This window comes from Clytia hemisphaerica, unplaced genomic scaffold (assembly GCF_902728285.1).
Source record: "Clytia hemisphaerica strain Z4C2 unplaced genomic scaffold, Clytia hemisphaerica genome assembly, whole genome shotgun sequence".
NCBI lineage: Eukaryota > Metazoa > Cnidaria > Hydrozoa > Leptothecata > Clytiidae > Clytia > Clytia hemisphaerica.
This window is the reverse complement of record NW_027103325.1, coordinates 58611-75538: the sequence shown is the minus strand read 5'-3', so window position 1 is coordinate 75538 and position 16928 is coordinate 58611. Positions and strand designations below refer to the sequence as shown.

The following is a 16928-nucleotide window of genomic DNA, read 5'->3' as shown; positions in this document are numbered from 1 at the left end:
GCAGCTGAAGAAGTCCAAAGCAGACAAAATTGCGGCCGATGCCAGAGAACAAGAACTCGAATGAATGATAACTCTGATATCTATAAATGGAGAGTTCGAGGGGACTCAACATCATCAAGGTCAAAATCAGATCTCAAACAAAAAAGACAGACACGAAGAATGTAGTATTCGCCAAGAATCTTACTCAAACGAAAACAATCGGAGAACAATAATTCAAGAAAACCATAACGTAAATCAAGAAGATGATGTTGAAATAAAGATCAACAAAATCAGGATCTTTTACTGCAACCCCGACACGCTAACACCCAGATATTCTCAAAGTCAGAATGGAAATTTGTGTCACTTGCTCTCTTTTTGCAAAACAAAGCGGAAGGTTAGTTAACCAAGAGGCTCTTTTATCAAAGCCAGTTTGCCGTGGTCCTACAGCAGTCAAACGGTTAAAGCTCACCAGGCAGGAAAAGAACAATCTCATCATGATCGTTATATGAAACTCCAAGAAAGCTTCATTTTGCGTTTTGAAGGGAAACTTCTTCCAATCAATCTTCTTGTTGAGGGTTGGTCCAAAAAAAAGGGTAGCCAATTGGGCTAGGTTATGGGGTACCTCTTTTTGCCTAAACATTTGAAATCTGAATCCTGTTTTCATGTGGAAATAACTATTACAACATCTTGTTAATGATTCCATGTAATAATAAAATTTAAGATTCCTTTCGAACTTCAGCCACAATAGCCTTTTTTCAAAAGGTACTGAACTTTGTTACTTCTCAAGAGACATGGCGCCATTTTGTCTTCCTTCTTGGCTTCTTGGCTTCGTTTGAAAATTTACAGACCCGAATAAAAAATATATACAAAACAGTTTTCAATATTTTAGATTTAGATTTTATTTATGTTTTAATTGTTATTTCCGTGAAGCTGTAATTCGATGATAATAGCTTTGGAATCGCCTTTGGGCCATATGATCTCTAATCTTGTCATATCTTAACAATCCTTTGTTATTGAATCTATTGTTTGAATTAAATCATGTTTAGATGTTTTAAACAATTAATTCCTTTCAAAATTTTTAAATATGGCAGCTTATAATAGGTACAAAAGGTCTTTTGAAATAGCTCTATTTCTTACTCCTCGTGCATTAACACGTGGTAATTTATATCTTTGTTTATCTTTGGAATCATACATGATCAATCTAAGTATCAATCAGATTCATGCTCCCTGGTCAGTAAAATGTGGTTCTATGCATTCATTTTCGGTATTTCTATTCTGGTCTGTAAAATATTTAGGTACCCCACAACCTAGCCCAATTGGCTACCCTGCTTTTTAGACCAACCCTCTTGTTGATAAACAAAAACGAGAAAAGTTGAGCAAAGCTAAATTGATTCTCCCCTCTATTATCGACGCCATCATTCTCTGTGGTCATCTTGGCATTCCACTACGAGGACATTGAGATGACAAGAAGTACCATCCAAAAGCAGGTATGTATTCATCATTTGGAGGGGTTGGAAAATTTATTGAGTTGCTCAATTTTGCTTTCAGAAGAGGTGACAAGAACTTGGAAAAACATTATAATGATCATTCAGTCAAACCATCTTACTTTTCGAACACTTTTCAGAACGAAAATATTAATATTTTTGTGGTGCAATGATTCTTGATACTGTTGTCTTAAGCCTTACCCGATCTTCTGATTTCAAGTATTTTTTTTCATACTTGCGGATGAAGCAATGGACGCCTCTCAAAAAGAGCAACTCTCTGTTGTTTTAAGATACGTTGACAACTCATTCGATATGGAAGAGGATTTTGTTGGTTTTGTCCATTTGAAGGATGATTTGACAGGAAAGACTTTATCCGATGCTATTGTAAAGAAGGTTTCAGACTTGAAATTAGATATCATGAATTGTAGAGGTCAGGGCTATGATGAAGCAGTTTCCGTTTCTGGTGAGAAAAATGGTGCTGCAGCTCATATCTCACGTCTGAACAGATTAACTCTTTACACTCATTGTTTTTCGCATCGGCTTAGCCTGGCTGTCTGTAAAAGATTTCAAATCACTTCAGTGAGTAATATGCGAAAGCATCTCTATTTCATCCCTTTAACAACCCACTGTATGACCCAAACATACCTAAAACATTTTTGGATCATGTTTGGGCCAAAATTGTAAACACTCTTGATTGATATTTGGGTCAATTTTGAGCCACCAAATTTTAGATTTTCGCCTTCAAAAACATGTCCTGGGCAGCCATTTTGGGTCGTACTTGGAATTTTATCATGTACTAAATCGCTGAGCGTGTGGGAAAAATTCAGGCCAAGCTGTTAGTTGTTATTCTAAACAATTGTTAAAAATTCTAAATGTTGTTGCGCTTTAAATGAAAACCACTTAAATGATTTTTATGGCTCGAGCAGCAAGCATCGCCTTCCTGCCTCTTCAGAAAACTCTAAAAGTTGCTCTAAAAGTCAACTCGAATCCTAGGGCTTGGACAAGTTGAGAATAGTGAAATATTGCATGCCAGTGATATGGAAAAGAAACTGGCCATGGTGCAGGGATTTTTTCAGTGTTTTCATTGCATGGCGGAGGCTATTGGCTGTACGGGTCCACCACATTTGATAATTTTCCAACTGGAATTCTGATGTCATCAGTCATTTGAGACAAGTATATTGAACATTTCTAAAATAAACTTGCGAATTTATTGGTAATAGAAATTCTTGAGGAAGAAGACTTGGACTCACTTAGGATTTTGGAGAACAAATTGGACAATTTTTACTATTTTGGCACTAAAATTTATATTTTTTCGAGAATGGGTAATTTTCTAATCATTAACATTTTTGTCATTTGTATCGTCTTTTTCAAGAGGATGAAATACTATTTTGTGTCTCTCTGTAAACAGTTCAAAGCGTGACATATTTCATTACAAGGGCAAATCAAAGTCCATTGACAGTCATTTTAAAGGTCAAAATTTTCAAGTTTTAAAAATGCTATGGAAATTTTACGAAAAAGTTCCTCAGGATTGATATTTCTACTGGTTCAAACATTTCCCCAAAATTTTAGAGGGTGATTCCATTCCTTTCAAATATTGTTTTCATAAGAAAGGGTGTTTAATTTCTTTTGATCAAAAAGGTGTCTCAACCTAATGGGTAACAGCATGTAATGTAAATTATTAATGATCAGTTTTTTGGTAAAAAATTGGAGGTTGGGAAACAAAGACTGAAGATGTGACACTCATCTTAACTTAATTGAAGTCCGTTGTGCAATCATGCCTTCTTTGTACTGTTTTTATTCAAAAAATTTGCTTCAATATAAAGAATGAAGTCCTGACACTCGCCTCAACTATTTCACGAGGTCCGTTTTGTGCGTTCCTGCATTCTTTGTATATCAATGAAGCAATAAAACAAACTGACCACATTTACAGTTACTAGACCCATGTCTTGTTTTGTAGTGGGTACCAGAGGAAAGAGAAACATACCAGCAGACAAAATTTATTATGCATATTAAGTAAGATAGCAAATTTTAGCTACCATGCCAATCAGCAAATGAAGTATTGTTTATTTTCCCCCAATTTTTCAAGGCAATGTTAGCAACAATGTCATATTAACACATTTTTCAGATTTTCATAATAAAGGGTGTTTAATTTCTTTTGATCAAAAAGGTATGTCAACCTAATCCCACCCAGTTTCTAGGTGAATTTCGTAGGAAATGTGCTACCGAGTACCATTATGTTTTCATGTGACTTATCACGAAAAGAATTTATTTCTCGAAATATTAAAAATTTATTGCTTGAACGGCAGTTTGGTGCGAAAAACTTTCATGCGGCAAAGAAAGGTATTCGTCCGCTGGCTCAGATTTAGATTCTCAAATTTCTAAGTTTTGCAGGTCTTCGGCCGTTTGTGTAGGTCTTCGGCCGCTGAAAACTGATCACACATTAAATTTGTAGGTCTTCGGCCGTTAGCGTAGGTCTTCGGCCGCTGGAAAACCGCACATTAAAGTTTTAAAGGTATTCGGCCGCTAGCGTAGGTCTTCGTTCGTTGACGGAAAAAAATCCGTGTCGCCGGCACGTTGTTCTTCCTTGTTTTCGTCCTTGTTTCTCCTAAATCATGTACCAGTCATGATGCTGCATACTTGGTCGCATTAATCCAACGCTCCCCTTCATTCTCTGATAATATAAAACTTTTATAATGATCACGATTGTTTTTTATGATATTTTTTTGATATTCCACACTCACCATCCCAAACTATTCCCTTAGTTCCCTCAGGCAGATCATCTGACCACTCTAATTCCAGTGATGAATCTTTTTTTGAGTCTCATAGTTCAACTATTTTAGATGTTGACATGAATCAAATGAACCATGATTATGAATCAAACATCCTCAAAAATGTTTCAAACTCGCCATCTCTGTCTATTACCTCAGTTGATCAAGGGATATTATCTGACCACTCTGTTTTCAGTGATAAATCTATGTGCGAATCCCATATCAAATGAGATCGAAGTTCCCCATGGTGATACTTTCAAAGAAAGCCGCAATCAGAACTGTGAAGAGTTATTTAACAATCAATTTTTTTCTAGGCATTTTGCAAATGTCAGGAGCACGACTCCTACCAATATGCCTTGCAGTTTTCAAACTTTCCAGCAACTTTTGGATACTTCATTTCCTGATGATATTCAAAGAAATCAGAAATTAATGGATATTGTCTCATATGCCACAACATCGTTAGACCAAAACGAACTTAGGCTAAATGCTAAATGGGTCATTTCCTCCGGTTCTTTTAGGAAATGTTGCACCAAAAGTAATTAAATTTTTAGAGTGAGGTGTTTTTTTTCCCTTAATTTGCGGTAGAGTGTCAAACCTTCATTAAATTTTGTTGTCAAGCTTGTATCACATATGCTCCTCGCAGTTTTATAAGGCAAAAGTTGTGGTACTGGTACTGTTTTTTTTGAAGGATTTCGCCAACTTTATGAACATGCCTGCTCCTCTCCTCATAAGGCTGTTCTCAAGTTCCTTGGTGAAATTTCTTCTTGTGATGATTCATATTTTCGGAAGACTGCCAATATCGACTCACTGACCATTTCAAACTAGAGAAAAAGGGTCAAATAGTGTCTTGCCTCTTTTTATAGGATCTCGTCATTGTTAATGAGTTTAAAAACGATCAAGCAATTCGACGAAAGCAACCAAAAACTATATTTAGGGATGAAAAGCTATGGAAATCTTGCTCTAAGAAGCCTGAACACCAAAATTGCACAAACTTTAAGGAATGGAAAAACAGCATCCTCAAGCGGCCTTAGAACTAAAAACAAAAGTTTGTGCAAAGTCAATTTTTGTTGAGGGTAAAAGGTTGATCAATATAGGTGGGCAGGACATTGAAATCAGCGGGGGTATTCAAAGTTTAGATCCAATTTGTCTTGGTACAGCATCTAGTATTGGTGCTCATCCCTAAACTTGTAACAATTGCCATTTACAGCTTTCTTCTCTAAAAGATTTACTATCCAAAAGAAAGAAATCCACATTGTTAACTAGCGAGCGAGTCTAGGGTAGGAAGACGCGGGTTTAGAAAAGATTATGCCTCCAAAACTGAGCATGAAGAACACATTAATGAAATCATGGAGGAAAATGAAATTCTTTGGTCTGAAAATAAAAGATTCAATAGAATACTGCACCATAAAAAGTCATGGGAGCGTATGATTCTGAATTCATGTGAAAATGATGAAGTCAAATAATTAGTCATTGACCTGACATCCCTCATGCAGCAAGAAGACAAGAAGAATTGCATTCAAATTGAAGTGATTAAAAATCTTATTGGTAGGCTACGTTCAGGTGTTAATCATAAATACTTGGAGATAATCACCCTCGACCCAGGGGCCACGTATTTACGACGCAAGAGAACCGAGGACCGTACAGAGGAAAAATACGTAGACCCCTGGAACACTCAGTTGAAAAATAGTTGAAGTTCAACTATTTTCGAATGAGCGTGAAAGTGGTTGGAAAAATCAGTGAAAGATCTTTTAGCCATACTTTAAAAAACCCTTCAAAATATCAACAAACACAGGGTATAATTTTGGAAGTTTATGTGTTGGATAAAGATAATGTGTTTCTTCTATTGGAATGGAAGGTATGTCTATATATAAAAAAAAGGTCTTTTTTGCAAAAATCTAAGAATAACTGGTTACAACTTCTGGAAATCAGGACTCAGAACTGACAATCCTAGACTGTATGTATGAAACTTCCCTTTCTTTCTGTCTTTTATAGCATTGCCTTTACAGCCAGATCAGATTATTTTCAGATGTAGCTCAGGCAGAGATGGGCGCAATTCTTTGAAGCTCTTAGTGTTATTCAGTTCAGACCAATTTGATAAAATCGGCGCCATAAAATCTCCCCATCCTTTTTCTCTCCAATCACATAACTCACATTCGAGCAGGCTTGGCTCACCCTATGGGCCCGGGGGGGATACATAGGCAAATGAAGGGTAAGGTATGTGCCGCCCATAAGGGTATATACCTTTTTTGGATTTCCAAAGTCCCGTTAAGGGTCGGAAAAATCAGAAAATCACATTTCAGTCCCACTAAGGGTCGGAAAAATAGAAAAATTTCAACTTTTTACCCCCTGAAAGATCGAAATTTGGTCAAAATTGGTCAAATTTGTCCCGCTGAGGGTCGTAAAATTCCCAGAATTTTCCTTTAAATTCTCCTTTTTAGTCCCGGTAAGGGTCCAAAGTTCGAAAGTTGGCGGCACCCCCCCCCCGTCAGCTTGCAACCATACCCTTACCAAAATGCAGCATACTTGAAGTATGTTTTATTCAGGCTTTAAGCCTACTTCAGCAGCACATAATAAGCATACTAAAAGCCTACTTGAAGCACATTTGAAAGCATGCTTAAAGCTGTGCATTTTTGGAACACTTTTAGTAGGCTTTAAGCATACTTTCTGAAGTCACATTAGTTTGGGAAAAAAGCATACTTAAAGCATACTTCATGTAAAAGAAAATAATGTAATCGAAAGCATACTTGAAGCATATTTCATACGAAGGAAAAGAATGTACTGGAAAGCATACTTGAAGCATATTTACGAAAATGATATGGAAGGCTTTAAAAGCATGCTTAAAGCATACTTTAAAGAATGAAAATACCTTTATTTGAAAAAATAGGTGTTGGATAGTAATTTATAGATATCAGAGAAAAGATATTCTCTGATATCAAAAAAGATCTCTGATTATGCCTTATGAATAATAACTTCCTTCTGTTTTGCTAAATTTATATACACGTTCTTTCATTTGCATAACAAGGCTGGAATTTTGGCTCGAATACAATGGATTTATTGTTATACAACAATAGAAATTTAAGCAAGCGTAGCTCAGCGTCAGCTTAAATTAACCCTATGCTTAAGAAAAAAAACGTGTACGTGAAAGTATTATAAAGGTCATTCTTACTGAAAACCAATTAGATGACAAAAGTCTTTAAAGTGACGAATCAAAATCCACATCAACAATAAATCCAGCCTTTTACCAAACAAAAATCCATACAATTCCTTCGGTTTATTTGTTTTTAGATTTTCATTTATCTGTAAAAAGAAAAGGATTAGAACAGTCATATAAACAAATTGACCCATTTTCTTCCAAACTTTTTTTCAGTTCATAAATTACCAGATCACACTAACAGAAAGCATAAGTATTGTTGATTAAAGATGTTAGATGAAAGTTGATGAAATTAGTTAGATGAAAGCCCTATCCACTCCAAAAAGATTAATTGATCACTTTATATCCTTGTTTTATTATAAATTTAAAACTCTCAATCTATTTACAGTTTTAGTTTTTTTATATACATTTCATGGATATGTTAGTACATTAGTACACACTTTTTTTGTAAGAATAGTGTCTTTTGGCAGGCAGTTAAGTATTCTTAGGAATTTCCCGAAAACTAAGGGTGAGATATTCTAAGCATATTTTCTATTTTTCACGTGTAGTTTTTTCTAGAAAATATTCCAGACAGCTTTAAAGTGATTTCACAGCAAATGTCTTTGTCTCTAGAGCAGAAATACGTTCATTTGTGAAGTATTTTCCCATTTTACAATCTAGTGGATTTAACCCTTTAATTCTCATAGACAATATTCTTATTAAAAAAACGTGCAAAAATTGCCTAAAAATGTTCTTGAGTGATTTAAATATGTAAGCTTGAAATAATATGATAAAAATTACACCTTTAAAAGAAAGAAATATATGTTTTGCAGTTTCTGACACATCTTCAAAAAGTTCCCATCAAAAATTATATGGTGAAATATTCCATACAAAGACTGAAATTTATTGAAAACTTTAAAGCGTATCTGCAAAAACGATCCAAGCGAAAATCTTTCAACAGCAAATTGGAAAATTAGATTCTTGCAAAAGTTTCAGTTAGCTAAATGTGACTAACAAAAAGGAGATACAGAAAAGCTCCAAAATTACATAGGCTGAATAATACCAAGTGAAAAAAAACTATATCTACTGTTCTTCTGGAAAAGATAGTTTCTTTTTCGCAGACTTTTCTCTACACTGAAGAGAGGTGAATTTGCTTCTCATTGCCGTGTTCAGCGCAGCATCACTTATAGCAACAGATGTATCCTTGAAAGTTTCGCGACAATAGACTGGAATGAAAAAGGTTAGATTATTTACTCTCGGGTACCTAATAGCCGGGGGGTTGGAATAAGCAGGGGGGTTGGAAAAAATCTCAAAATTTAATAAGCGGGGGGGGGTTAGAATAAAAATGTCCTGGGTGGAAAATGTTTCAAAAGGAGGCTAATACAGCAGAATTAAGACAAAAAAGGGAACTTTCAAAAACATTTTCCCAAAAATTAATAAGCGGGGGGGGGGGGGGGGGGGTTGGAATAATAATGTCCTGGGTGGAAAATTTTCGAAAAATTAATTAGCGGGGGGGACGGCTATTAGGTACCCGAGAGTAAATTTAATTATTGTATCATGTATAAGACACATGCCGCGCCAGTTGTTGTTTATTTTATTTGTTGTTTTGGTGCTTTCGCGCCCCATTCGTAAACTCCTTCGTGGATTACCTTTTCTTAACATTTATTCGTGCGCTTTACGCGCCCCATTATGAACTCCTCCTGCGAGATGAGTCTCGCTTATTTTATTGTTTATAGTGTTGAGTATATATTTTATGTTAAGTTTATCGAGACATGTTTTTATCACTTTCGTTTTGTCGCAGCCTCGTGTTTCATATGCTATTAGGTTCTTATCGAGTTAAGACTTCCATTATCTCTTATAAGCTGTCTTACTTTAATTACGTGGTGATAGGTTCTAGAACGAACTTGGCTACAAGAAGAATAATTGCTGATACATTTATTCTGATCAAGACACCTTGAAGAAATGGCAACCTCGAGAGCTCCAAAGCAGTGGACTCTAACGAAAACTGAGACTCTTAATTCTTTTACAAATTGGAAAGAGAATTTGATATACATATTATCACTTGACAACAACTTTGCTCCTTTCCTTGAGGAAGGAATCAGTTGGCAGAAAAAGTCAACTGCCACTCCCACTCGTGGTTTCACTAATGATGGAGAAAACATCCCAGAAGCTCGTCGTCGCACAGCTGCTCAGAAATGTGCCCACTTGGAACTCATGCTTGGACAAATTGCAAATTATGCAACCATAATCTCTCGTAACACCATTGTTAAAAGTTCCACTTCATTGAACAACATTTGGACCAAAATCAGAGAACACTATGGATTTCAAACTACAGGCTCACGTTTTCTTGACTTAACCCAAATTCGTTTACAAACCGATGAACGACCAGAAGACCTTTACCAACGTATCGTATCTTTCTTCGACGATAATCTAGTCACAGAAGACACTGGTTTGACCCATCATGGCATCGCTATCGACGTCGACGAGGAGATCACACCTTCAATCGAAAATGTTATTGTTTTGCTATGGTTGGAACGCATAAACCCAGGACTTCCGGCACTTATAAAACAACGATATGGAGCTGAGTTGAGAAATAAAACACTTGCTTCAATTAAACCTGAAATATCACAGGCTTTAGATGCTTTGTTAAGTGAACTTCAAACTGTAGAAGAATCACGGGTTATGCGCTCTCAAATGAACACTCGTAGACCAAATTACCAGCAATCATCCAACAAAAAGTACTGCGTTTTATGTCGAACCGCTAACAGACCATCTGACACACACTATCTTTCACAATGCAGATTTTTACCCGAGGCTGACCGTCGTCGCATGAGCAGAGTTAGACAAGTTGAAATTGAGGACCCAACAATGTTCGACCCACAAACTGACGAATTTCAGCCAGAAGAAAATTCTTCACAAATTATCCAACGATCACATGTCATTCAACGTCGTGTTAGTACCAGTAGCTCCCCTCACATGCAATGTTTTTACAAACAATTTCCAGCAACTGTTTGTCTTGACACAGGTGCTGAATCAAGCCTTGTCAGTGAACGTTTCGCTAAATCTGTAGGCTTAGACATTCAAACAACTGTCCAAGGAGCTGTCCAAGCTGATGTAACAACACCTTTAAACACACTTGGTGAAATTAAAAACGTTTCCATAACTCGGGGTTCACATACATTCAAACTTGATGCCCTTGTTATTAAAGGTGATATAGGATCTGATATCATTGCTGGTGAACCTTTCCTTGAATTCAATGACATTGCTATTCGATCTGCAAAGAAACACATCATAATTAAGGACAAAGACGTAGTCCCTTACGCATGTTCTCCCACCACTGATCACCCATCTATGCGCAGAATTCAAACGTTTGTTTGCCGTACTCAACGACCTAGTACCGTCCTCCCTGGTGAAAGTATCATGCTTGATATTCCAAAATTTATGGATGAGAAATTTGTCGCTTTAGAACCTTGTACAGACTCAAAAACTTATGATACATCGAGATGGCCCCGACCCCAAATCACTCCTGTTGTTGATGGTAAGATAAGTCTTACAAATTACACAAATTCTGCTATTCGTTTGAAAAATAGTGATCATTTTTGCCAGATTAGAAATACGTCCGAAATCGAGCCAACCATCTGCCAGCCAATTGGGAAATTACCTAATCCAACAATCAACCATCAACCGTCAACCAGTTCTCTCCACAACATCACGATTGACAAACAGCTGTCCAATGAATGGAATGACCACTTCGATACCCTTCATGAAAAGTATTCCTCAGTTTTCGATCCTACCATTGGTCGCTACAATGACACCTTCGGTAAAGTGAGAGCCAGAGTTAACATCGGTCCAGTATCACCACCGAATCGGAAACTTCGTGTACCGTCGTACTCACCTGAAAACAAACAACTTCTTCAATCAAAGTTTGACGAATTAGAACAGCAAGGAGTCTTCGTTCGCCCTGAAGATGTTGATGTTGCTGTTGAACATGTTAGTCCCTCATTTCTTGTTAAAAAGCCCAGTGGCGGCTATCGTTTAGTAACCGCATTTACCACTATAGGAGAGTACAGTAAAACTTTACCAACTATCATGCCAACTGTTGATGAAACTTTACGAACGATATCTACATGGAATTACATTATTGCCACTGATCTCCGTGATGCGTTCTACCAAATCCCTCTTGAAAAGGGATCCATGAAATGGTGTGCCACACCTACACCTTTCAAAGGCTTACGTATTTACGCTGTATCCGCCCAGGGAATGCCAGGATCTTCTGAAACTCTCGAAGAAACAATGTGTGCTGTTCTTGGTCCCCTTATACAAGAAGGATGCGTGGCAAAGATAGCAGATGATTTGTATGTGGGGGGTAAAGATATTCCAACTTTATTTTCCAACTGGTCCAAAACCCTTGAAAGGATTCGCTCAAGTAACTTGACCCTCAAAGCAACAAAACCGTTGTCGCTCCAACACGTTTACAGATTCTTGGTTGGGACTGGCACAATGGGACAATTTCTGCTTCTCAACATAAAATCACACCGTTAGCATCCTGTGATCCACCTAAAACTGTAACTGCGCTCCGCTCATTCATTGGCTCCTACAAAGTATTCAATCGTGTCATCAGAGGCTGTTCTCGTTATTTAGAAGACCTTGAAAATGCCATCGCTGGCAAGGCAAAAACTGATGCCATATTGTGGACTGACAATCTTCTTCTGTCGTTCAAGACGCTCCAAGAAACCTTATTATCAGCAGAACACATTACCCTTCCTCGACCATCGGACCAATTAATCCTCGTTCATGATGGATCCAAGGTTGGTATCGGCTCCGTACTTTACCTAATGAGAGACAACAATATCAAATTGGGTGGATTTTTCAGTGCTAAACTGAAAGGCCACCAGTCATCATGGTGCCCCTGCGAAATTGAGGCACTCAGTATTGCTTCATCCGTCAAACATTTTGGACCATTTATTAGACAATCTCCGCATACATCCCAGATTTTGACTGATAACAGACCATGTGTACAAGCCTGGTCCAAGATGATCCGTGGTGAATTTTCAGCTAGCGCACGTGTAGCTACCTTTATGTCTGTACTCTCTGATTACAAAGTAGATGTACAACATATAAAAGGATCCGACAATCTTCCTAGTGACTTCCAATCGCGTAACCCACCCGAATGTCATTCACCATCCTGTCAAATTTGCAAGTTTGTTGCTGAATGCTGTGACATTTCAGTAAGAACTGTGTCTGCTGAGCAAATTTTATCCGGTACCCATGCTATGCCATTCTTTAACCGTCCTGCCATCAAGCAACTTCAAATGGACTGTCCAGACCTCCGCCGCGTCCATGCCCACCTTTCACAAGGTACCAGACCAACGTCAAAGAAGAAGAAGCAGACCGCAGTCAAACGTTATTTGCAAAAAGCAACTATCAGTCGTGATGGGTTGCTTGTTGTTCGACATGCTGAACCTTTCCAACCAGAAAAGGAATTGCTTATTATTCCCGCACATGTTCTTTCAGGTATTATCACAGCCATCCACCTACGTCTGAACCATCCGACCAACCACCAATTGAAACGTATCTTCCACCGTTTCTTCTTCGCCTTGAATGCTGATGATGTAATCTCTCACGTTTCAAACACATGTACGGAATGTCGAGCTCTACAATCAGTTCCGAAAGAGCTTCACCAACAATCGTCATCGCAACTACCTGCTACCCCTGGCACCGACTTCGCTGCTGATGTCGTCCGTCGAGCCAAACAGATTATCTTTGTCCTACGCGATACCCTTTCGTCCTACACCATAGCCACCTTATACACAGACGAAAACCAAGACACCATGCTTGAAGCTTTGATTACATCAGTGTCACTTCTGCGTCCAACACCTCAAACAGCCGCTATTGTTCGAGTCGACAATGCACCTGGACTTTACGCCCTTCGTGATAATCTTGTCCTTCAACAACATCAAATAACCCTTGACTACGGAAGAGTTAAGAATCCAAACAAGAACCCAGTTGCAGAAAAAGCCATCAACGAGCTCCACAAAGAAATTGTTCGCCAAATGCCTGACGGTGGACCAATGTCGTCCATTTCACTAGCCAATGTTGTTTCTCAGCTTAATTCCAGATTACGCATGCCTGGTTTGTCGGCTTGGGAAATCTTTCACCAACGAGATCAGTTCTCCGGCAAAGCCATCTACACACCAGACGAAGTTATTTGTGAGACGAAAACTAACTCACGAAAAGCCAATCATGCGTCAAGTGCTAAACACAAAGCACGTGGCGGACACTTAGCATCCATCGCTGATGTCAAAGTTGGCTCCCTTGTTTATATCAAATCGGAACGAGACAAAACCAAACCACGTGATCGATATATCATCGTTTCCATCGAGGGCGATTCTTGCTTGCTACAAAAACTCGTAAAATCACAACTTCGTTCCAAACGATACCTCCTTAAACTCACCGAGATCATCCCAGTTGTTCCATTATCTGACGGTTCGCAAAGCTACCGGTTACCATCTATGGAGGACAGTGACTCAGATACTGAAACTATTCATGAGTCTGAATTGTCTACTCAACAACCTGTCGCTAATGAACAACCGCGTCGCCCTACGCGTAATCGCAACCAACCATTATGGATGCGATCTGGTGAATTTGAACTAGGTCATGAAGAATCGGAGAATGAAGAATGAAGAAGTGACCACGCCAGTTGTTGTTTATTTTATTTGTTGTTTTGGTGCTTTCGCGCCCCATTCGTAAACTCCTTCGTGGATTACCTTTTGTTAACATTTATTCGTGCGCTTTACGCGCCCCATTATGAACTCCTCCTGCGAGATGAGTCTCGCTTATTTTATTGTTTATAGTGTTGAGTATATATTTTATGTTAAGTTTATCGAGACATGTTTTTATCACTTTCGTTTTGTCGCAGCCTCGTGTTTCATATGCTATTAGGTTCTTATCGAGTTAAGACTTCCATTATCTCTTATAAGCTGTCTTACTTTAATTACGCCGTGCACACCCCTGGCACACACCAAAATTGTTTGGTACCTTCCACCCTAATGTGCTAAATGCAATAAACTTACTTAATATAGCATTTCGAAAGTCTTCATCAACGCCACGTTTCTTCTTTGATCCCATCCATGTCATTTCCAACTGTTCTGTTTTTTTGTAAAAGCAGTCAATCAAAAACAACGCAGCTTTTGATGGTTGAGTCTTTGTTTTCAAAACAGAAAAGTCAATCTGTGTTAGATAGACATTTGGGCATTTTTGATGAAGCTGTGTCATCTGAAAAGATAATAATACTTCTTTTTAGTTTCTTAGTTAAGACTTTATGTCCTAATCCATATGTTCACCTTATCTTCATAATTATGACTCATCAGGATTCATAATAAATTCAACAATCAGGTCTACCAAAAGTATATTATTCAAAGAGAGTCCAGCCAATCATTTAAAGAAAATTAAACAATACTCACCATATACTTTTCTGCCACTTTGGGTGCCAACTTTCCTGACTTTGGTTCATAAGTATCTAGAAAAAAGGAACAAGATTTAATATATAATTAGAATCTCACTGTCTGCATGTCTATAGAAGAGAATAGCATGTGTTCAAAAGTTCACCAATCAATTTTTAGAGTGAAATGAGAGTTAAAATCCTTCAGATTTTAGGATGAAACCAAAAAAATTCGAAGATTTATTGCTAAACTTTTGAAGTTAAAAACTTCATAAAAGTATAAAATAATACCATGAAGTCGGATAACTTGCATCAGTGGAGGCAAACATGCATAGCCCTCAAATGAATGACCTGTCTGGTCATTAAAATACAAACTTAAATCAAAACAAAAATGGTAGAGTAGAGTTGCGAGCGAGGCTGCGTAGTTAATATGTTTTGAAATTTTGCTGCTTTGATTGGTCAGTCATTTGATGGCTATGCATGTTTGCCACCACTGATGCAAGTTACCCGACTTCACGGTAGCACACTTACCCAGATGAAAGCCGTCGTTAATTGTCTTTTGAAGTCTATCATTTTCTTCCTCTGAGGCTTTGATGGTGGCTGTCTGATCATTAATGATCTTGGATTTTTCAGCACATCCGTTGCAAGATTTTTTGATAGCATACCTGTATGGTTGCTGCTTGTTTGCACCAGCTGGTTTGAAGGGCTGTCTTGGACTAAGTCTAGGTCTTGGCGATAGTGATGGCAAAGATCTAGGAAACTTTCCACCTTTGTTGGGGCGTTGAGTTTTGGATGGGGTAGCTGTTAACTTTTTCTCTGTGAATTCTGCTCGTGGTGCCTTTCCACCTTTATTAGGATGTTTAGGCCTTTTTGGAGATAAAACCGGAGATAAAACTGCAGATGGTGGGGATTTGTTAAACGGCGAGTTAATTATGGGCGAGTTAATTATGGGCGAGTGGCCAGCTAATTTTTGAACATTTGCTAAAAAATTGTCAGGAAGCCCATCAGAATCGGAACTGAAATTTTCCTCAATTATGCAGTTGAATGGTGATGAGGAGGATTCGAAATCTACTGACTTCTCATTTTCAATTGCGTCTATTTGTTCCATATAAAGGTTTTCCTTGTTTTTCAAAGTTTCTTCCTCCTCTTGTTTCTTCTTCTCTCTTTCTTCACGTTCTTTCTGTTTTGCTTCCTTTTCCTTTTCTTTCTCTGCTCTTGCTTTTTCCTTTTCTGCCTTTTCTTTTTCCTTATTTGCTTTGGCTTTTTCCTTGTCAGCTTTAACTTTCATCTTCCCTGTTTTTGTTTTCTCCTTTTCGGACGGTTCTTTTTCGGACGGTTCTTTTTCCGACTGTGCCATTTTCTTCTCTGATGCCTCTGATTGTTTATTAGTGTCCTCGTTTATTTTCTCTGCTGCTGCGTCATCCTCAAAATCGTCGCCAAAACTTTTCTTCTTTCTTTGGCGTTTGCCATCAGCGGCTGGTGTTGATGAAGCTTTAGGAAAACGCTCACGATACGCTTTTTCTGCTTTGCTTTGGGAGGCTAAAACGAATGTGCAATACAAGTTTATATACACCCGGACCAGAAAGTTAGTCTTATTAAGCAACCTAAATTCAACCACAAATAACTTGTGTTTGCGACATCCCACCGACTCAATTTTCATCCTAAAAATCTGACTGTGTTTAGTCGGAAAGTTAGGGAAATTTGTCGGATTTATAGAGTAATTTTTAAAAGAACTTTTTGGTGATTTAGTGCTGGTAAATGTTATTTGTAATCATTGAGTATTAAAACGGCTTATTCTTACACAGTTTTTCAAAGTTTTATTACATTTTACATTTCTGTTGTCGAATCCCAAGATTATATGGATATCGCTACCAGACATACAACATGCATAATCTGCTCCATATGGTTTTCTCTGTAAAGCAACATGGACCTTTATGGGCCCAGTCAGCATTTTGGTACGAAGATTACAATGGTGATTACAAGAATCTCTACCATGGTACCCAGAATGTTAACATTCAAATTGTAACAAATGTCATAGTACAGCATAAGATACCAGAAATTGTTCAATCATTGACCCCTGGCACTGTGGGATATTCTTTATACAATAAAATGACCGTCAAATATCA

The 16928-nt window shown here is 37.8% G+C and overlaps 1 protein-coding gene across 1 annotated transcript; it reads right to left on the bottom strand.

The window, feature by feature from the left end:
* Nucleotides 1–14141: 14141 nt before the first annotated feature.
* LOC136815268 (uncharacterized protein DDB_G0286299-like) lies at nt 14142–16462 on the bottom strand. Its single transcript, XM_067071714.1, has 4 exons — nt 15334–16462; nt 14825–14880; nt 14435–14636; nt 14142–14179 (listed from the first exon to the last, which is right to left on the bottom strand). The coding sequence occupies exons 1-4, from the start codon at nt 16460–16462 to the stop codon at nt 14142–14144; spliced, it is 1425 nt and encodes a 474-aa protein (XP_066927815.1).
* Nucleotides 16463–16928: the final 466 nt, after the last annotated feature.

Coding starts and splice junctions, on each gene's coding strand:
- LOC136815268 (XM_067071714.1), bottom strand. CDS start 16,462: ATGAAAATTGAGTCGGTGGGATGTCGCAAACACAAGTTATTTGTGGTT. Junction 14,637..14,824: donor AAGTGGCAGAAAAGTATATG/GTGAGTATTGTT, acceptor TTATCTTTTCAG/ATGACACAGCTTCATCAAAA. Junction 14,180..14,434: donor CTTTCGAAATGCTATATTAA/GTAAGTTTATTG, acceptor CTCATCTCGCAG/GAGGAGTTCATAATGGGGCG.